This window comes from Polypterus senegalus, chromosome 16, assembly GCF_016835505.1.
Source record: "Polypterus senegalus isolate Bchr_013 chromosome 16, ASM1683550v1, whole genome shotgun sequence".
Taxonomy (NCBI): domain Eukaryota; kingdom Metazoa; phylum Chordata; class Cladistia; order Polypteriformes; family Polypteridae; genus Polypterus; species Polypterus senegalus.
The window spans coordinates 3,466,414-3,488,261 of NC_053169.1; the positions used below are offsets into that span (position 1 = coordinate 3,466,414).

Genomic DNA, 21,848 nt, shown 5'->3' on the forward strand with positions numbered 1-21,848 from the left:
GGCAGGAACACCTCCGGGTCAGGGGCTATAAAAGGATTGTGGGAAAGCCCTGAGACTGAGCTGAGCTGGGAGGTAGAGGGGCGAAGTGTCTGGGCGAGGAGGAGTGATAATTGTGTTTAATAGCTTATGTATGATATGAATAGTGTGTAGTAGAGGGTGCTTGGTGCACGTGAAAGACAATAAGAGAAGAGTAATTATATCTTCACCTTGAGTCCAGCGTGATACCTGAGGGTTCAAGAGGTGGATCAGAGCCTCACTGTCACAGATGTTAGATATGGTGTCACTTAAGGCTCAGCACTTGAACCTTTACTGTTTTCACTTTACATGATACTCTTTGGAAAAATTAGCATTTACTACCACTAGCATGCAGATGATGATCAGTGCCATCTTTGCCTGACAATGAATGACATTTTCCTTTAGTATATTTAATGAATTCTGTCATCATGTGCAATTAATGGATAGAAGGTTCACTACTTGTCTGTGAATACTGAAAAAAACAGACTTGTTCTTAATTGGTGGAACAAATAAAGACATCAACAGTGTCCGTCACTTTCCATCTCAGTACAGGCTCTTTAAATGATTTTCTTTGCAGCTTTCATTTAATTCAAAAGGCTGCTTGTGCAAGAATTGTAACGAGAACTTGGAGGTTTAACCGCATACGCCCGCGGTTACTTGAAGCCTTCACACTTGCTCCCAGTTCAGTTTAGGACTGGTTTTTAAAATCTTTCAAATCCTTTTTGTTGCATAAAGAGCTTTAAAGCCAAGGCCCTGTGTATGAACGTATGTACCTTATACCTACTTACAGTATCTTTATATTACACTTGTTTCCATTTTTTTACACAGTTGTAAAACTTCTTGACCTAAAATATTTGCATATCATCATTGGCTGATTCGTCCAGATGTTCTCCTAAGGGGCCGAGCAGACATAAGGCATTTGAAACTCAATGTACTATTTTAGAGGCCACCTCGGCCAGAATCCCAGACAGGATCACCTTCTCCACAGCCATCGTGTTGTGAGGGCCTTTCTTGTCACAATGAGTTCTGGCTGTGGACCTTTCACCGACTGTCTGTGACAAAGACGAGACGCTCTGGAAAAGAATGAAGAAGCTCTTCAGTAGCACAAGATCATCTATACTAATAAAAGGCAAAGTCCTCACTGACTGACTGACTGACTGACTGACTGACTGACTGACTGACTCACTCACTCACTCACTCACTCACTCATCACTAATTCTCCAACTTCCCGTGTAGGTAGAAGGCTGAAATTTGGCAGCTCATTCCTTACAGCTTACAAGTAAAAGTTGGGCAGGTTTCATTTCGAAATTCTACGCGTAATGGTCATAACTAGAAGCTATTTTTCTCCATTTACTGTAATGGAGTTGAGCTCGAAAGCCGTGGGGGGCGGAGTTTCGTGTGACATCATCACGCCGCCCACGTAATCACGCAGTACGTAGAAAACCAGGAAGAGCTCCAAAAACCGCTGAAGAAAACATGCATTATATAATTAAGAAGGCAGCGAAACAATAAGAAGCGCGCGAGTGACATATAAAACCATATTCAGCGGCTCACGTGAACTGACGCAGTGCGCAGACAAAAAGCAACAGTTCCAAAGAGTGCTGAACAAAAACCGAATTACACTGCTACGCTCAGACAGACAAACTGCACGACGTGGCGCAATAGTAGAAGCTTCACCTGTAGCGCCGGCGTCTGAGGTTCAATTCCAGAGAGGGGATGTACTGAGTATGTACGCGCGCTTCACGATTCATTTTAGCCTCGCATCCCCTTGGATTGAGACGTATGAAAAAATATGCGGTTAACGCAGAAAGACAGATCACCAATTGAAGCTTCATGAATAATAGATACTTTATTTGCGATCAATGATTGTTTTGGTAAAGCCATACTCAGTGTATTCATTAGATGAACGGTAAAAAAGTAAGAGCGAGGGGAGGATGACTTATTGAGGCATGCAGGCTGTAGTGCGCGTCAACTCTATCTGAATTGTGCGATCACATTTGAAAAAATATATCTTTTCAAGTTCTATTTAGTCCATATGTGTCAAACTCAAGGGCATGGGCCACATCCGCCCGCGTGTAATTATATCCGCCCGAGATCATTTTATATACTGTATTATTGTTATTAATGGCCCGGGTATATGAAGCACTGGTAACACAATAAACTACAGATCCCATAATGCAGCGCTTCAGCTGCCTTGCCGAACACTTACCACGTTAATCAAGTCTAGCTTATGATGCTGCAAGTTATTGCGAAGCTAGCTCACACGATGCTGAAGAGAAAAGTTGATTCTGAAAATAGAGCCTACCTGGAAAGGGGTCTCTCTTTGAACTGCCTTTCCCGAGGTTTCTTCCATTTTCCCTACAAGGTTTTTATTGGGAGTTTTTCCTTGTCTTCTCAGAGAGTCAAGGCTGGGGGGCTGTCAAAAGGCAGGGCCTGTTAAAGCCCATTGCGGCACTTCCTGTGTGATTTTGGGCTATACAAAAATAAACTGTATTGTATTGTATTGTAAAAAGCGATGGGAGGCTGAGTATATGTTTACTGAACCCGTGTGTCTCATTTGTGGAGCTAATGTGGCTGTAATTACAGAATTTAATCTAAGATGGCACTATGAGACAAAATACAGGGTAACCTGAATGCAATGCAGAAGATACAGAAAGCAGAAGAATTAAATAAGAATCTGACACTTCAGCGGACGTTTTAACCCGTGCACAATCACAAAGTGATTTCAAGTAAAGCTGCTTTTATGGGAGACACAAATGCACCAGTGCCACTTGCCCCACTTTCCCTGTTGCCAAGTAATGTTAAACCAAGTCGTCACTACGGTGTTCCCAAATACGCACTTTGCTGATAAACTGAGCGCACTGAGCACTGAGTTTGCACGGCGCTTTGGTGACTTTGAAGAACAAAAAAAGAATTTTGAGTTGCCATCGATGTGGAAACTGCGCCTGTGCAGATTGAGATGGAGGTGATTGAGCTGCAGTGTAATGGCACACTGAAGGCAAAGTACGATACTGCAGAGCCCGCACAGTTTATTCACTCCATTCCCGCAGAAATGCACAGCTCCGTCTACATGCAGCTTGAACCTTGTGCATGTTTGGTAGCACATATCTGTGTGAGAAGCTCTTCTCAGTGATGAAGACTAACAAAACAGCACACAGGAGTCGCCTCACTGATGAGCACCTGCAGTCCATCCTGAGAATCTCCACAACACAGAACTTCACAGCAAACAGAAACGAACCTGGTGGCCAAAAAAAGATGCCAGGCGTCCAGCTCTAAAATGACATCTGAGCAAAGACAACTGAATGATTTGATTTGTTATTGCTGAAAGGAACACATTTGATTTATATTTCCAGGTTTTGTTATGCAGCATGTTCATATTTGAATTTGTATAATTTTGAAAGGATATATTTTTATGGAGAGCAAAATCTTTTGGGATATTTAAAATCTAAGTTTATTTTTTATATAAAATTACATAAGAGTAAAGAAATGTGAATGTTTGTTCTTTTAACGTTTACTTTATTTCTAACTTGTATAATTTAGACAGGATATATTTTTATGGAGAGCAAAATATTATAAGTTGTTTAAGGTTTGAGTTGATTTATTCACGAATAATATTCTGTCGACTAAATAAAAATTCCTTCTATTTAAAATTTAAATAAAACTTGAACAGATACGATAGTTCATAATATTCTGGCACCCCCAGCAACAGTTGCTCGCACCCCAAAGACTGTATCTATGTGTGTGTATATGTAGATATATATATATATATGTATATACACTGTATATGTGGATGTTACGTTATTTTCAAAATGTTTCCTTTTCTTTTTCAGTGCTTCTTTAACGCACATACTTCTCCGCTGCGAAGTGCGGGTATTTTGCTAGTACAAAATAAAATGCTTGTTTAGCAAGACCTCCTTGGTTTCTTGGTAGGAAATGGTCCACGTTTTGCTCTAAATGCAGTCGTTTATGAGTCTTTCAGCTCTTTTACATTGATATTGCACTCAGAAATACACTAAATACTATTTCATGTTTGCTACAAACAAACCAAGCACAAAAATGTCACAATAAAAGGTCAGAATGTGCAAAGTTTGATGAACCTGATGAAGAACACAAAAGCCTGGACAAACTTCAGGAGCCTGGTGGGTTCTTAAAATGCCCGTTAAACATTAAACATCATCGGTGAATCTGGAGCCCAAGCAGTGTCATTACTTACAAAAGACACAGCTAAACATGTGACGCAGGTACTCATTATAAAAGGTAATGCATTAGAGTATAAAAGCTGCACATGAGAAGGCCAGCATCTGTTATCAAATCGTATATCATCAAATATTAATGCTCTCCAGTATAAACCTGTGGCACAGTCTCATCGTTACTGGCACCAGCAGCGGCTCTTTGTTATCCAAGCCAGAAGTTTTTATGTGTATTTGTGGAGGGGGTCATTTGTTTTTATCATATTTATTTCTGGAGCTTCTGTAAAATTTTAATTCTCCTTTTGAAAAAATAAACTATAATTTAATTTTATCTAAACCTAAGGTGTGATAATTAACCAACAAAAAAACAGCACCAAAGATATAATTAGAAATCTCAGTGAAAACTACTTGATACTTCATTAAATTTAGATGCATCCTATAAAATGTCTTCAAAATGATTTGTCGTTTTTTATGAAGATCTTCGCTCTTTTTAATAGCCAAGAAAGCAGTCCACACGCATGCCTACTGCCGAGCTCTCCTCAAGATTCTGCCGATCGGTGAACTCCGCACATCCCAATACGAGTGCAGCCGGACGCCTCATGACGGCAGAAACCAGTCCTGGACAGCCCATCAGTTCTCACACTAACTGGGCATATTTCTTGGATTTGGGTGGAAAAGCAGAATACCTGAAGGAAACCAACATGAACACTTTGAGAAACCTACTGGAATCCCTGCTGGATTCTGGTCCGGCCAGTGCGAACACCTTCTGCAGATAAGACTCATCCAGGGGTTAAATGTTCTGTCCTCATGAAGAAGACATTTGACTCAATAAACCTTTCTGATCATGTTTACCTTTCACTTACTCTGCCTTGGGTCAGAAAAGACAAAATGACAGTCTTTGTTGAATTAAAAGCTTCACCACCATCGTCACGGACAAGAAAGCAGGGTTTGGTAACAATGCCAGCAGAACGTCTAGGGCAATACGCTTAAAGAGTAGCAAAATGGACGATTTCACTTGGAGAGTCCTCCACAAGTCATTAGGTTCTGCTGGACTCAGTAATTACTATTAAGAAAGGAAATGCAATGTGCACAGGGAGGCTACGGGGTCACACTGTGGGCCTGTGGTGTCTTTTAAAACGTTTCTTCAAATAACGGTTATACAGTATTTCAAGTTTCCGGTGTATGCATCCGATTAGGAGGACGGCACTAATACCTATGTAGAATAGCGGTGTCGCTGAATGAGGAAGCGTTTCAGACAAACCGCTGCCTCTTCTGCTTTCTCACACTCTAGGCGACGGACCCCCAAGATTACAGCATTTCAGCCCGGCCTAAAGAAGTCACGCTGACTCCCCGTAATATATTCGCCTTCGTAACGGGCTGCTCGCAAAGCCGCCACATCTCCCTCCGTCACCCCGGCCATTACAACGCCGTTCATCTTTCCGCTTTTACTTTTCAGCGTGCGCAAATCACCGAGCAGTCTCGCCCCGCCCCCCGTGCCGTCAGACGGCACTGATTGGCTATCGCAGACGCCAGATGAATGGGGTGACGAAGCCGAGTCCTCTCGAGCAGTCCAGCCCGAAATCCGCTACGGGTTTCTTTTTAAAGCTAGCGGTTACAGGGTGAGGTAATGATCGGCTGAGTCGTACCGATCGCCGTACGCCTTCGTATATTTGAAAGTGTTCAGTTAGGAAAAGTGGTGTGGCAACAAACCACGGCGTCCCTTGGAAGGACGAAAGACGCACAGTTTTAAGTTTCATTCTAGAAGCTTCCTCCGCGAGCCAAATTCAAGTTTACAAGTGAGCCATTGTTTAGGTGTTTGGCACTCTTCCTCTTCGCGTTCTTTTACTGTGCATTTGGAGCCACATCGTCTTCATCTCCGCGTCAGACTGTTTTAACAGTTTAAGAAGAAGTTAGCCTTCGGAGCGCAAGTGTCGCTTAAAGAAAGTCGCGAGAAAACCAGGCGCTGCTTTGGCTCCGTGCTTTTCAGTATGGACAAATCGAGAGAAACGAGGAAATGCGACTCCTCGCCGTGCTGTGCAGGGTACGCGAGGAACCGGCGTGTCCTCCCTCGTGCATCAAGTCTACGGAAGTCTTTTTAGGTCGGCCCCTCGCACTCATCTGTCAGCCCCGACCCGCTGGCTGGCAGTACGCCCGCCCGCCCGCCTGCGATGACGTGCCCGCCGCCGCCAGTCGAAGCAGGAGGAGGATCACTTGTGCGCATCTTCTCCCGTCGGCTCCAGGTGCAGCGGGCCACAGCTCTGTGCTCATCTTTCTGTCTCTCGCTTTTTTTTCCCCCGCAGGCATCAAGTTGAAAAACGCCGAGAGCCCGGAGAGTCAACTTTCTAGCGGCATTACGCTGTGGGATAAGGTAAGAAAGACTTTCCGTGAAGCCATGCGATCGGCATTTGCTGCGCACCATTTTTATCCACCAGGCTAGGCTTGTGTTGAACGCGGTTACTTGTAAGCTCCAGCAGTCGCTTCTTTTTCCGAGCGAGTGCTTGTAATAGAACGACTGAGGTGGACCCCGGATGGACACGACCCGCGCAAAAGGCGTGGGGCTTCAGTTCGTGTCAAACTTGACAGCTTTAGACAGGCAGGCAGGCAGGAGTTAAAAAAAGTTAAGGAAGTCGGAGGAGTCCTTGGCGTCGCATCTCTTGCTGCTTGAGGGGGTCTGTCGACTGTCCGTCCGTCCGTCCAGTTACCGAACCCGCTGAATGTGATCGCCTCGTTGCCTGGGCGTGTCTCGAGCTGCCTTAGAGCTGCCTTATTGTTGCCTTGTAGGCGCCTCCACCCTTCAGTGATTAGACCGTAAAACACTGACGACAGCACTTTAACGGATGGCCCCGGGGGACTGTCGGTGGGGCCCCGGGCGTGATGTTGTAATAAGGCAGAGAGGCTGACTGACATCCGCACGAATGTGTTTACCTTTGAACGCCTCTGGTCAGCACCGTTTACGACATCTTTGTGTGCCCACCTGACATTTAGTTTCGGCGAGTGACTCGCGGTGTCCTTCGAGCCTTGTGACGGACTTGGCGGTTCAGTCGTCGGCTTTCTGAATTCGTCCGCAGCTCGGCGTTTGCGTCGAAGCTCAGTTGTCCGGGTGGTCCTAAAGCGGGGTCTTTGTGACGCGCATGTCACACTGATTCACCTGCACGTGCTCCTTAACTTTGCAGAGCAGTTGTTTTTCTGGCCATTTTTCCAGTTGATTTAACGTCATGTTTTCAAGGCTTCAACATATTTCTTAAGATGAACGTTCCAGAAAACTTTATTTCCATATTATAATTTTTGTGTGCTTTTCATTGTGATTCCTTGTATGCATCCAGCCTCTTCTCTGTACTTTTAGCTTAAGAATTATTGGCGGTTCTAGTGGAGTAATGCTTGTAAAACGTCTCTTGCTCCATCATTCTCCTTTGTATTTCGTTTTAAAAGCACACCCGATGGAAGGGGAGTTCGTTGTGTCGTAGGTCAGCCTCGCGTCATCTTGTGTGGTTTCCTTTTCTGGGTCGTCGCAGTGCCACACATTTCGAGATGCCAGGCAGTAGCTGAGAAGGCCACGACATGTCATATCTTCTTACGTCATAAACTCCGGAGTGTGTCTTGGATTTATTAGCTCCGTGCTGAAGTTAGAAATTGGAGAATCTCGTCGTTTGTGTGAAAAGCTCAACAGAGCAATGCAAGAGCAGGTACAGGGTGGTCTGGTATTAAATTCTTATGCTTATTAAATTAGAGCTAAAAGGAGCAGTTGGGATGGGAACTCCAGACGCGGCCGTGTGACTGGCACCCATTTTTGTCTGCCACATCCAGTGTCACTACTATTGGAGCGTTTGTCAGAATTTACCCTGAAATAACAGCCATCTGTGCCCCCTTACTTGCCAAGGGACGTGCTGTGAATGATGGGCATTGCAGACTTTTAAACCCCACAATCCTTCACTTCTTTGGGACTGTCACCTGTGTCAGTGTCAGCGTGAACACGGCCTTCTCGTCGTGACACGTGGGCGCTGTTTAATACAACGTTTTGCCCGTCGTTTGCCTCTCTGCACTGGTTGTGGTCAGTGACGTTCACTTGGATATTTAGTTCTGCCTGTTCAGGTCGGCCTTCCCTTATCTAATCGTGTCCGTTTTATTGCCCTGCACAATATTTCAGTTCTGCTCTCGACTGGGCAAAGGCTGACAGCACTTGCTCAAGTTTCAAGGTTCGGCTTTTACAGATAAACTGACAATAAACCGACAGCCCTGGAATGAGCGCCCAGCTCCGCCACTTTATTGCGCTAATCAGCTCGCATATCGATGCCAAAAATGCAGTAAATCGGAGCCGTAAGAGAGAAGATGTTGACGAGAGCCTCCAGAAAGTGAGTCCTCAGTTGGGGGTCCCGCTCATTTGGTGTGTGGCAGATGATTCTCATGTCCCAGGGTTGAAGAGCTCATATCGTGATACACGTTTGTTTGGTGCTCCTACTGCGCTTTTCAAACGGTTTGCTAAGCCGGTCGTGATGGCAGAGAATATCCTGTAGGTCTGCCGTTCGGTTTTCTTCTCCTTTGCGTCTTGTCAAAGTTGTTTGACTTGTGTTGTGGGGTCTTGTGACGATGTGGGTTCTGGCTCCACACTCCCTTTGATGTTTGGGAACCCTTGAACCCAACACCGTCGATAATGAAACCGAGTGAGCTAGTCAATGGAGGCAAATAAACAATTGAGCAAGGGGGTGGTGCAAAAAGTGCAATAGTGCTTTTATTTAAAACTGTCCATCAAAACAAAACAGTGTTCCAATAAATAGTGCAGTTCTTTCTTCAATAAATAATCCAATAAAAGATGGAGGTTAAAACCAATAGAAAAACACAATCCTTAAAAACCAGAGGTTAAAATCTTCTTTAGGAAGCAGTCTTTAAAACAACAACAGATAAGCTTGGTGCTTCTTTTCTGTTAGCATCTCACCTGCTTATCCTTTTAGGGCTTAGCAGCAGGCAAGACGCTCTCTGCAGCTGCCTTCCTCTTACACTTTCAAAAGACTGGCGACCTCCCGATCCCTGGCTTCGGTTTGGCTCTCATCCCAGTCCCCGAGACTTGATGTCCACCAATGACCAGGACGCACACATTGGGGACTCCACCACCAAGCCTCCCGACTTCCGCTGCCTTTCCGCGGCCTTCTGCGGCTCGTCGCTTTCACCTGATCACTCCCGCTACCTGGTCACTAAGCGGGAACAACCTCAACTCAAACGTCTGCGTGTTGGCCTAACACCCAGCTTCCTTACAGCTGCCCTCGATCCCGCGCTCACCACACGCACGCACCGCGTGTCTGTCTCTCCTGCACCGCATGCTTCCTCGCTCCCTGTAACCTCCGTCCTATTTTCCTCTTTTTCCTGAACTCGTTCTTTTTTCCATTTTTTTTCCCCCCAAAACCGACTCGCGCTTCTTTTTAAATGACGAGGGCCACAGCAGCTGCACCATTAGCCATGGGACAATCACGTATGTGGGCAGTTCCTCGCCTGTGCACTCGGTGAGAAACGGCCACACCCTAAGGATCGCCCCACGGCTCGCTATGGCCCAACGTCCCCTCGCTAAGCCGCGAGCGCGTCCATTTTTATTTAAAAATGGCCTTTACTCAGTGAGCTGTGGACCCGCTATACCACATACCACCCCCCATAAAACTCCAGTTGCATGGGAAGGCTCCACACCACTGCCAACCCAATGCAACTGGAGCTCAGGTCCACAGCTCGGCCACTCTACACAGCACTAAAACAAACCACCCCAAGCCCCCTTCATAAAAACAGGACATTAAAAGAATAAGAACTTTAAAAGACATAAAAACGACAGCAATAAATAAATGTCCTTAAAAAGCTCAGTCCTTAAAAGTGGGACTCCATCTTGTTTCATCCTCCTCTAGTAGTTTGATGACTTAAACTGGGGACTATTTCAGTGTCAAAGCGCCAAGTGGCACTCGCACGTTTCTTTTCTTGAGTTCTCTGCTGTCATCGGTCAGCCTAACGTGTACATCGTTGTCATGTGCTAAGAGACTGGAATACGTTTTAGTGACCGTGCTGGGTTGGTGTCGTCATCGGCATCTTCAGTGCAACAGACAAGCTTGTCATATAACTCGGCCCAAGTCGTGTGTGTCATTTGTGTGTCATTTGTGTGTCATTTGACCACAAAGGTCAAGCTGGACCAAGAGCCCCTTCTCATCCAATCCACAGTGGGAGACTTCATGTGTGAAGTTATTGCTGATTCCGGATTGAGTGTGCGGTGGGCCTGTGATGGGCTTGCACCGTTTCAAGCGTTTCTGCCGGAGCAGACTTTGTGCCCAGTGACACCGAATTGAATACGACTTTGTTTGGAAATGTTAAACTGTTAATTTGAACAGCGAATTGAAGTAATGATAATTGTATGAGGGTCCTTTGAAAGTCACTAATTCACACCCTTAATTAACCCCTTGACGGTATTTGTTCATTTGTCTCTCAATGTCTTCCTTAAAGCTGCTAAATTCGCTGTACAATTGTGACGTCCCTCGCGATGGTCCTCCCTAAACCTCCTGCTTCTTTTCCCTCAGAAGTAGACACGCTCTTCCTTTTTGTGCACGTCGCACTTCCCAGCTCCAGAACTCTCTCTCGTGAAAGACACGACGGACACGACAGCAGATGTTCACGACGCACGCGCTTTCTTTCTCCACCACAATACTCGGTCCTTTAGTTTGCTTCTTCTTCTTCCACCCGACTGACTGCGGCTCCCGAGCGGAGTGAGGTGGCCCCTGTCGTAACGCGCCCGGCCAGATGTGCTGCCCGATGATCTCCACTTCCTGGTGTGGCCGAAGTGCTGCGGTCCGAGGGTCCTTAGTCCTTTGTGCACCCCCTGGCGGTGGCCACGGATCCCCACGGGGTTGAGCCTTCCAGTTCGGTGGCTCCCGCACAATCCAGGACTTGCCCCTCTCCCGGTGCCCGGCCGTCTACCACACTCCGTTCAAAGCTGAGGGCACATTTTCTTTACTTGTGCTGCTCGGGGTGGAGATTTGCATGGTGGTCTCCTTTGTGTGTTTTCTGTTGCTTTGCAGAGCCTTCGCCGCGTGGTCCTCTCATCCTCTCAAGCGGTGTGACGTTATTGGGGACGAGGCCAACACCAAAAGGCTTAGGAAAAAATCACATCCCTCTTAGTTGAAATGAAGTAAATTAGCAGGAAAGGAAAAAAAAATAAAAACTCGCAGAATGTCTGATTGCACATCACACGCCAGCCAGCTGTGTGACTCCGAGTGTTCAGCATCACGAAGAACGTGAAGGACAAAACCGACACAGTCGGTCCCAATAAATCTCGACCGAGCGGCTCCGGCCAGCGGAGTGCGACGAGCAGAGCGTTGGTGTAAATGCGTAGCCAATCGCGTGTGCCGTATGAACAGAGGGGCTCTTTATGTAATGCAAAGCCAGTCTGGGAGCCGAGGGTCCAGCACACGTGAATGTGGAGCGTTTCCTTGTAACCCTGGCACCGCAGCTACGGCCGTCTCCTGAGTTTCAGCTCACTTCATGGTGTGTCTCGTACGGTCCACGCAGGCTCCGTAGGCGTCAGACTGAGAGCAGTTTTACATGGAGGGGTTAATGACAAGACTTGCTGTTCGTTTGTTAACAGACGGCTAACTCGGAGTTAAAGTTTGAGCAGCTGGCTAACTACTTTGTAAGGTTTAACTTTAATCTTCCGGGCTCGCGCATACTTTCTTGATGACTGTGAGATGTTAGAACGTGTTACGCCATGTCAACGTTTTGCAACGCATTATTGTGAGGCCGTCGACAAGGCCTCGTAGTGTGGGAAGGAATGGAGACGATGCCGAGCGGCACGCTTGTCTGACTACTGAGAGAAAGAGCACGAAGCTGACGAAAATGAATTCCACGTTTGGTACTCTAAATGTGCCCGACTGAAGGGGTGAATGGACCTGGCAGGCACCTGGCGTGCTCTGGCAGCTTTCGGATCCTACTCGGTCTTTGGTGCTGACTGAGGACCCCCAGAGCCCAATTAAGTGTGTTCAGAAAATGGACGGAAATAAAATAAGACACTTTTGGCAGTGGAAGTGCATTTTCATTTTTTTTTTTCTGCAGATTAAATTATCACCATTTTTAAAATCAACTGTGCGCTCAAAGCATCGCTGAGGACAAATCACAGCAGGACTACGTCTTGTGCTGCTCTGTGGGCTCATCCTTGACAGTACTTTGTCCTTTCAGTCCCACATCAGTAACATCTCCTGGACTCCATATTTCCGCCTGCGTAACGTTAATCGTATTCGCCCCACTCCACTGCTCTCCTCGTTCATAGCCTCGTCACTTCTCGTCTCCATTATTGCAATTCCCTTGTCTTTGGTCTTTCTCGCAAATCTCTTTATAAGCTTCAACTGGTCCAGAATTCAGCTGCCCACCCTCATCATTACCAGAAGCCCCTCTGTTCACCACATCACTCCCGTCCTGCAGCAGCTTCGCTGGCTTCCAGTTCAGTTGCAATTCAATTCCAAATTCTCCTACTAACTTTTAAGGCTCGCCATTCCCTCCCGGACCCTCAGACCCTCCTTCTCCGTCCACTTGACTGTCCCCTTCGCCCGTCTTACCCTCACCTCTAGAACTCGCTACCATCTGAGCTTAGACGTATTGAATCATTTTCACTTTTCAAGTCTGAACTTCAAACTCATCTGTTGATGGCGGCTCCAAGCAGGTGGACTTCTAAAGTTAGGGCTTTGCCAGTTTTCCTTGGCATCAGCCCTGTTGGGCGTTTGCTGCTCTCCGGCTCCTTTTCTTGTCCTTCTGACAAACTGCGTTATGGACGGTGGGTGAGCTTGGCGCTCGTGCTCTGCACATGAGTACTATAATGGAGTCTGACTTTGTTTTAATATCTGACCCTAACCCTCAGAGCTGCTGTTCATCACATAGAATTATTGCAGGGCTACCACCTTGACCAGAATTTTTTAGTGTTTATGAAGTCAGGAAGAGGGTTAGGCAACGAGTCCAGAAATTTGAGAATTACGAAGAAGTGGTGAAGGCCCACAGTCTTGAGAGAGCACTTTTAGTAGAACATGAAACGTCGCAGTCTTATGAATGTTGTCCTTGTTTTAGTGTGGACAGTCGTCATGGTGGACATGCAGCTGCGGCTGGCTGGCTGCTGGCTCTGTGTTGGCCCGGCCTTGCACCTCATGCTGTTGGTGTTCAGATTTAGTTGCTTCATATAATAAATATATATATTTATATAATCTGCCCATTTCATTTCTAGTCATTCTATCGAGTTCTTTTACTATCTGAAACATCTTGAAATTTGCATTGTGGTTTTGTTTACATGCAGCCATTTTGTGGATGGCTTTTTTTAGTACATTTGAGACATTTTCGGATCTGTGCTTGGCGACTGCACCAAATTCTTAGCTTAGTTTTAAGCGGGTTTCCTAGGGTTGGCGATCCCTTCCATTAAATCTGCTTTTTCAGGAAGGACGCTAATGTGTGGCTGATTTTCCAGTGAAGGAGTTCACGTTTTGAAATGTCTCCATTCTGGGCTGGGACTGGGAGTGAAGTTTAAAGAGCGTACGTTAAATATGAAGGGGGCTCGAGTTCCCTAACCTGCTTGCTGCTTTCAGTGCTTGTTAGTAACGGCACCAAGAAGGCGAGTCGAGCAGCCTGAAAGTCGTAATAAAAAATGATTGGCCGGCTGTGTGGTAAAATATCCTAATCGGTGTACGTGTCTACGTCAGTCAAGCGGCCATTGAAGGTTGGTGTTGGGTAAGCCGTCAATGCAAATTAAACAATCAAACGTGGCAGGGAACGGATTAGAAGCCAATGTAACACATTTTAAAATGAAACCACTGGGCAGAAGTCGCACAGAAATGTAAATTGAATTCCGTTCTAATGGTGTAAGAACACGACATGCACGGCTTGACCAAGTCTCACTCAGATGGGCGCTGACTTTGACCTTTAATGGTGGAAGGGCCCTGAAGCAGAGCCCGACTGATCTCACAGCAGGAGTTTGTTGGCGTTGGCGGTGCAGTTCCATTCTTTCCCAGTTTGACCCCTGAAAGTAATTATGGTGGAGGAAGAGGAAAACGAAGATGGCCACCCACCGAGGTGCTATGCTTTGTTGTAAAGCGAAGCGTCAAAAAGTGAAGTGTTGTTAGACATCCTTTCGACTTGTACCCCTTTATCTGCTGCAGGATCATTTTGGGTTGGCTGTCAGTTTGTAGGGGGCACCTTTTGTAGCCACTCAGTCCTGGCATTCAGATAGCATTGCAGTAGAAGACTTCAGATGTTGTCTTGCTTGGCATTAAGTGTTGTATTTACATCTTGGCTTTCTTTTGTATTCCCAGGCGAATAATAGTTTTCTGTTTGCTTTCTAGGCTGGAAATGGAGGCATTCAATCGAGCTACAAATACTTACATTGACTCCTGGATGGGACCAAGAGGTGGGTTGTTGACCGAGCTCAAATGTTTGCTCCCTCTCTGTTGGCTTGCTGTGTGTGAATTCTTCTCAAACTGTAAAAAGATGACTAACAGACACTTTTGGGAGGGTCTGCAAGGGGCCTTTTGCCAAGTCAGGAAAAACTGACTCACTCAACACTGGTGAACGTCCACAGTGACAATACTGGCAGAAAATATCTGCTCAGGGCAAATCCTAACAACAAAGTCGCGTAAGGAACGGCTTCACGCAAACCACCATTGTCAGAGGCCAAAAAAGCAAACATTTCTGTTGGGAGCCCAACAAGAGGAGATCAAATTTCAATGTCAAGGCCACTTCCCACCTCCACCGAGAACGTCGTGTTTACGCCTGGCAAGCACATCGACAGCCGCTGGCTCAGACGTTGAGTCTTCAGTAATCGAGGAATGGGAAGTAAGCAATAGAGCATGCTGGGAGTGGCAGAAGGGTGGCGATGGGGCAACGAATGTCAGAGTGGGTGGAAAAGGAAAGTAAAAGGATGCGCCTCAGAGGAGCGTCACTTGATCAGTGCTGCTGGTGCGTGTGAGCCGAATTCAGAGAAGCAGCTTTGAAGCTTTCTGACTGCATAGAAACAAATCCGAATGGCCAGCAGAAGTGAAATGTGCACATGCTGCGGGCAGGGAGAGTGCCATTTTCGGACCGAATGTCTGAGAGGAAATAGTTGAGATGGCCCAGACGAGACCGTATTGCTGGAGAAGCAGGTGTGTGTGGCGATGAGCTCTTGTGCTTCTGCGTTTGGACGAGATCTGCAGACGGGATCTTTACATTGGTCTGGTGGTCCGGTCTGAGAGGACTGGCCTCTAGAATAGGCACATTATCTGTACTGGTCCGAGGAAGAGTCCAAGGGTCCGTCAGACAGATGACAGAGATGCATGTCACCATTGTGAACACATTCAGCCCGACTGGGAACCTACTAGAATGGCAGCCGTTATAAGCTGGAGTTTCTGTCTGCGTTAAGCCAAGTGAGAACATTGCATGAGCGCTCCATCTTTAGCAGCAACCAAAATGGAAAGCAGAATGAAGCCTCATAAAGAAGGCCACAGTGTACTCTTGAGTTTGATAATTCGGTTAATTCCTATGCAGAAATCTTTTGTTCTCGCGCTTTGAGTGACATCCCTGTTAGCTTCAACAACTCCTGCGAAGTCCTGCGAAGAGCAGATTTGGTGTTTAGTCGCAGCTTTGGGTGTTTGGCTCGGCAGACTTGTGGGGCCTGACATCTTGAGCAGAGACTCCTGGTTATGTTACAAGTTGTGAGGGCTTTTCATTCGACCAGAGAAGTGAAAACCGATCGACTGTCCCAAAGCAGATTACCGGCTTGTCGTCTCTTTTGTTACTGGGTTGGGGCGATTTGGTGCCAGCTAGCCGTAGACCCCTCATAATCATTTATTTTGTAAATCTCTTTGCATGGCCACCTTTAGCACACGGTGCTCATCTGTCAACTCCTGTGTCTTGTACGATCTTAAACTTCAAATCAGTTTTCTTTAAATAGAAGTTGAAAAAGTGGCACCACAGCATCTGCAGAGCGCCCAGTCACATACAGAAAGCTTCATCGTGGACATTGCTAATAAAAAAACAAAATGCAACATCAGAAGAAAAGGAGTCGGTCCCGACTGATAGCAGGAGGACGCGTGCGTAACACGTTTTAAATGACCAAGTGGGTGACCAAGCCAGAACCTGTCCATGGTAGTGCTGGGCACAAGGCAGGAAATGGCTGCTCACTCGCACGTCTACGCCCGCACACATACCAGGGCCAGTTTAAGGCTACCAGCTAAACAAAGTGGCATACGTGTAAAATGCAGGCAGAAGCACAAGAGAATGCAAACGGCACACAGATGGCAACTGGGCACAGAGGTCAGTCCCAGGAATGCAGTGCAGAGTATCTCAAGGATGTAAGCAAAGGAAGCACAAGTGCAGTACAAGAGTTCAAGATAAAGGACGTAGCAAATAGTGTTGGGCGATATGACTTCCCAGAGTCGACGTCTAAATCAAGAGTGGGGAGAACCACCGTCCATTTGGTCACTTCTTGGCAAGTAGCATGGAGTGTTGAGACTCGTGTAGTAAGATATGGCACAGGATCACTCGCAGGTTTAGGTCAGGTCATCGCGCTCGGTGAAGTCCGCATGACTGGGCTCAATCCATCCTGCTTCTGTCAATCCGTCCATTTGGTCACTGGCACACACACAAACGCCCTCCTGCATAGATGCCATTTTTAGAGCCGATACTTGCGACTGTGTCAGGCTCCTGCCCTCCATAGTTAAGAGCCTAGGCTGATGGCAAGCGTAATTCCTTGTGTGACCTTTGACTTCTCCTTCAGCCAGCTGTTCGTAAAGCTCCGCCTCCTGAGCGTCCAGAGGCTCTGCTGTAGAGCTGAAGCCTCTCAGGGTGTTGGCAGAGGGTTAGGCCTTCTTAATCAGTGCAGTCCCGGTCGAGCAGCTGGCCGCCCACACGCGCGCTTTGCACATTGCAGAACTGTGGGTCGGACTGCCATTGGACGTTTTTATTGTTGGATGTTTGGCAACATGAATAGCCAATTGGACACCTTTTGTGCCCTCTGATTGTAATGATCTAAGTAAGGTAGTTTGTGTCCACCTCAAGTTGACGTATCTGGCTTGCCAAGTTTGGCATATTAATAAATAAGAGCCAAACTGCGAGGACTTCACGAGGCTCATCATCACCATGCAGCACCGCGAATATGAAGGCAGGCGTTGTCATTCATTGCACTATTACAAGGCAGGCTCTCCGTGACATCGACACGTGGCCCACACGTTTAACAGGCCCGCATTCCTCGTTTCCCAGAAGGCTCAGGTGTGCACTCGCTGTGCGGCCAATTAGATGGTGTGAGGCGACGTTGTTGGGGCCTCAGTGTTGTGGCGAGTGCCACGTGTGGGTTAGCATGATGGGAGCAAGTCTTGTCCAAATGTCCCGCTGTTCAAGTGTGTGCACCGTCAGCTAAAATCTTACTTTTAATGAAGGTCATCTCAAAGAAGGAGGCGTCGTCTGCCTGAATGCCAACGTTATTTTGTTTGCTGTTGCTTGTATTGAAATGTGAGCGTGAACGTCGACGTCGTTGGACTTGTGGTGTTCAGATAGACAGAACTTTATTCGTCTCCAGGGGTTTTGCTCCTGAATGGGTTTATTGGTTGCTGCCAAGGAGCTGTGCTGCCTTTCTATTGGGCCACGAGCAACGGTAAGCTTGGCCATCGATGCCTGTAACCACTCACAAGATCGGCTTTGTGTAGAAGAAGCCAACGCAGTTTAGTCCTCTCTCATCTCCTAACATTTGTGAAGTATGGCGACAGTTGAACGTCCAAAGATCTGCTCCAGTCTCCCATAATGCATGGCAGCGTCTTCAGTGTATCTGTGGTTCTCTCTTCTGATGTTTATGCCACATTCCCCCTTAGCCGGCATCCATTTGTGCCCCCAGTTTCTTGCTGAAGAGCTCATTTTTTAACAACATCGTCGTAGTTTCAACTTCTGTCCCCACTAGTCATGTAAATCTTTGCACATGCAGTGTAGTCTCCGCTTGGACAGCTGAAACTGGGAAGTCACGAAAGCAAACATTTTGTGTCATCTGTTACGAGATAAGAATGAGCGAGACGCTTTTCGGCCGTACTCTGACAGAAAGGAAGGGGGACACTTGCCTTTTGTGTGTTTGCTGCTTTACACTCATCACAGTGCAGGGTGCGGCAAGGAAAGGGGGGCTCATCTCACCTGCCGTAGCACAAGAAGACGCGAGACGCGCACTTTCTGTTTGCACTTCTCACATCCGTTTTTCTGCTGCTTTCACGTCCTGATGGGCTCAGCAGTTGATTATCTTGCTCACCTTACTGAGCTGCGTTCTCCTTTGCAGCATCGTTTTAAACTCCTTACCAATCGACTGTAAAGTTCTCGTAGTCATCTTATTGCTCCCGAACAGCGTAGGTGCCCACCCTCCCCGCACTTCTAGACTTTGTCTCTGTAGTGTGCCTTGCCGAGATTAGACAGGACGCCTGGTGGTTTTTACGTCTGCCGCCACTCTGACACGTGTTGTACTCTCGCCACTGCACGCTTACTTCCTGGTTTGCACTCCACATTATTACTGAGCATCACAAGTTACTGAGGGTCTTGGTGGTCTTCTTGATCTCCTCATTCAGACTGTGCACAGCAGTATTTTAAACGGCTTTGGGGTGACACAACACTCCATGCCGACTCCATCTGAGTCTTCACGTGACAAGGTCCATAGAAGGTGACCTGGCTGGTCGTGGAACGGCAGATGGACGTGGGTCAGAGGTGACATACGTGGAAACTGTGAAGGAGCAGAGATTTAGTGACGCTGAAAGTAGGTGCCTTCACCTTGCCAAACTCGCCCTTTTAATGATTCTGTTGTGTTTTAATAATGCCGGATTGGTGCCAAGCCGTACATGGCACTCGGCGCTGCTGGGATAGGCTGAGGCCTCCTAAATGAGTTTCGGCAGGTTGGCGAGTGTTAGGGTTGTGTTGCACTATTGGTCTTACTGTGGACAGTTTACAGTATTGATTTACCGAATATTCACAATGGTCTCGAGTTCTGTGAGGTGCCCATCGTGCTAAGAACATTAGTCACGAAACATCAAAGAAAACTCGAGACGAGTGCTTTTGTGTGTCCGAGTCTGAGAACAATGGCAGAGTTAAGCTGCTGGGGGTCTTCCAGCTAGACTGATGCTGCCTCATAGCTGTCCTTGTGCTTACGGTGACAGCCCCAATGACCTGCGACTCTGCTGACTAGAAGAACATGGAGGATGTCGAAGGTCTTATGACCGGTGAATGGGTGAGCTGCGCAGGTGACGTAGGCTTGTCACTCTGGCGGTGAGCATCACACTGTGCTGCGGTTTTTATCCGCTCTGTAGCTGTGCTTCAGAGGTTTGGCCCCATGACAGGCCTTTTATTTTCTTTTTTCGCTCCATATGTTATCACAGCTGATTTCTGTAAAATGAGCTTGAAAAACAGAGCGATTGTGAAGTTACCAGAGGCCCACCAGTCTTTGAACGGGACGTCCAGGGGCGTCAACATGGACATGGAAGGGCCAGCTGGGACAGGCGTCTGCTGTTCATGCCCAGACATGTGTGACCAACATGGTACTATGGCATGAATGCGGACGCTTTGCCATTTGTGTGTCTGAAGTGCAGTCCATTAAACCAGCATTCTGACATCTGCTTCATGGCAGGATACTTGAAACGGGACACAGGAAGTGTGGGAAAACCTCGCGAGCCTCCATAAAGAGCCGAGCCGAGCCAGTAACGTGTGTACTTGCCATGATGTCGAGGCGCTGTGTGTCTGTAAGATAATACGAATGTGCCCTTTTATTGGTGACAAGCTCGCTGCTGTTTGCTTGGCCTCTTCCTCTGCACTCTGACGTCACTTGTCACTCCACTCCATAGAGGACTTTAACATCTCAAAGGGCACACTTAACCTGGAATGTAATTATTAACCTGGTGTCAGAATTGTCATTTCACAACAGCCAAACGCACAAATATTCAAACAGGAATTGGATCTGAAAATGTCGCAGTTGTTTGCCTACAGTAGTCTGTGCCACTGGCGCTCTTGTTCAGTGGTTGAAATCGAACAGGCGGCTGTCCTGTGCCCCAGTAACCTCCTTCATGCGGTCGTCGGCCCTGTGAAGCTCTCGTGTCCCTGACACTTCCCTTATTGCAAAGCCCTGTGATGCGGGACAGCATTGAACTTTGATACCCCGTGTTTGGTCTGTTTGATTGTGGGTGCGTGTGGTCTGTGTGCCCAATATTCACCCCACTGCCCGATGCTTACCTGAAATGTATTTATTTCTCTTTACACAAACACCCTGCTTCAGTTCTCATCTTCCTCGTGAATCCACCTAAGGCTTCTAAACTTTACAAAGAGCTTTCTTTGGGCAGACACCTGCCTGGTCGCGAAGCCGAGTCTGGACGTGCCAGGCAGGCAGGCAGGCAGGCAGGCAGGCGGATGCACTTGTGGTGTTTCGTCACCAGTTCTCCCAGACTGGCTTTTTGAATGCTCTGGTCTTGTTTTATGTTGAGGAAGATTACTTTGTGCATTTGTGGCTTTTAATCCATTTGCCATCCCATGGCTGTTTCCCTTAGTCAAGGCCTGTTTTCATTTAAAAGTCCATCCTGTCCGTTCTCAGTTGCCTGTTGGCCATGCCTCTTGTGCCAGCTGGACACGAGGGAGGCTTTCATTCAGCAGGCTTTGTTAATCAGAGAGGAGCAGCTTGGGGCTGAGACATATTGGTGTTGGGGCGCCAGCATGGTTGGCATTGATGTCCGCAGGTCCACCTCCAGCACCTTCTGAAAGTGCCACCGCAGTCACTGTGCTTTGTTCTTTTCCGCAGACTCCTTTTGATTTTGGAGCCTTTAGCTGTGAGCCTGCAGATTACCTTTTGGACTTCAGCTCTCCTAGAATTTATAAGCAGAAGTGGCGGACACTGAGATGGTAGGCGCACCTGAACATATCGCGGAGGCACCCGGGCACCCAGATAAATGTTTGCATGGATTAATGGCGAGTGGCCGAGGGCTCATCCTTTCTCTGAACAAACTGATGAACAGGAAGTGGTGGCGACACGAAACAAAAGAGCTGACACTTGAATTGGTGCTGACCTTGAACATCTCGGGGGGTTTGCCACGTGACTGGCCGTCCTCCTTAAACGTTCCTTCTGTTGCCATGTGGTTCGTCGTAACGCGCTAAACTTGGCTTGTTTCTTCTTGCATGGAGTAAGTCGTTCACTTGCTAATGTTGTCTTGTATTCCTGTCTTTCAGATCCCAGGGTCAGAGGCTGGTTCCTTCTTGATAACTATTTCCCAACCTTTATCCTTTCATGTTTCTACTTCTTCGTTGTCTGGATCGGCCCAAAGTACATGCACAATAGGCAGGCCTTTTCTTGCAGGACTCTTCTTGTACTGTACAACCTGGGATTGACGCTGCTCTCCCTCTACATGTTCATTGAGGTACGTTAACTTCTCGCTCGTCTCCTCTTTTGGCCGCCTGCTTCTTATCTTTTGCCACATTTGAATCGAAGAAACATTTAGAATTCAGACATATTCGTGCTATTAAAAAAAGGGCAGAAGCTGCTCTCTTGGCACAATGGCTGGTAAATTGTCTTTGACTTGAGTCCTCTGTGGGACTTGTTTGAGTCCGTGTTAGAGCGGAGCTGAGCTCCAGGGTCCATGGCATGTTGTCGAGTCTCCCTTCCCTTTGGTATTGTTGTGC

The 21,848-nt window shown here is 47.2% G+C and overlaps 1 protein-coding gene across 3 annotated transcripts in view; it reads left to right on the plus strand.

The window, feature by feature from the left end:
• Window positions 1-5,748: 5,748 nt before the first annotated feature.
• elovl5 (ELOVL fatty acid elongase 5) overlaps window positions 5,749-21,848 on the plus strand; it is a 34,831-nt gene continuing 18,731 nt past the window's right edge. The window contains exons 1-4 of one of the 3 annotated variants that reach the window (XM_039738268.1): window positions 5,749-5,824; window positions 6,506-6,573; window positions 14,537-14,601; window positions 21,399-21,586. In XM_039738268.1, the coding sequence (XP_039594202.1) occupies window positions 14,544-14,601; window positions 21,399-21,586 (246 nt within the window). In that variant the 5' untranslated portion in view covers window positions 5,749-5,824; window positions 6,506-6,573; window positions 14,537-14,543. The other 2 variants (XM_039738269.1, XM_039738267.1) reach the window with 2 other exon arrangements.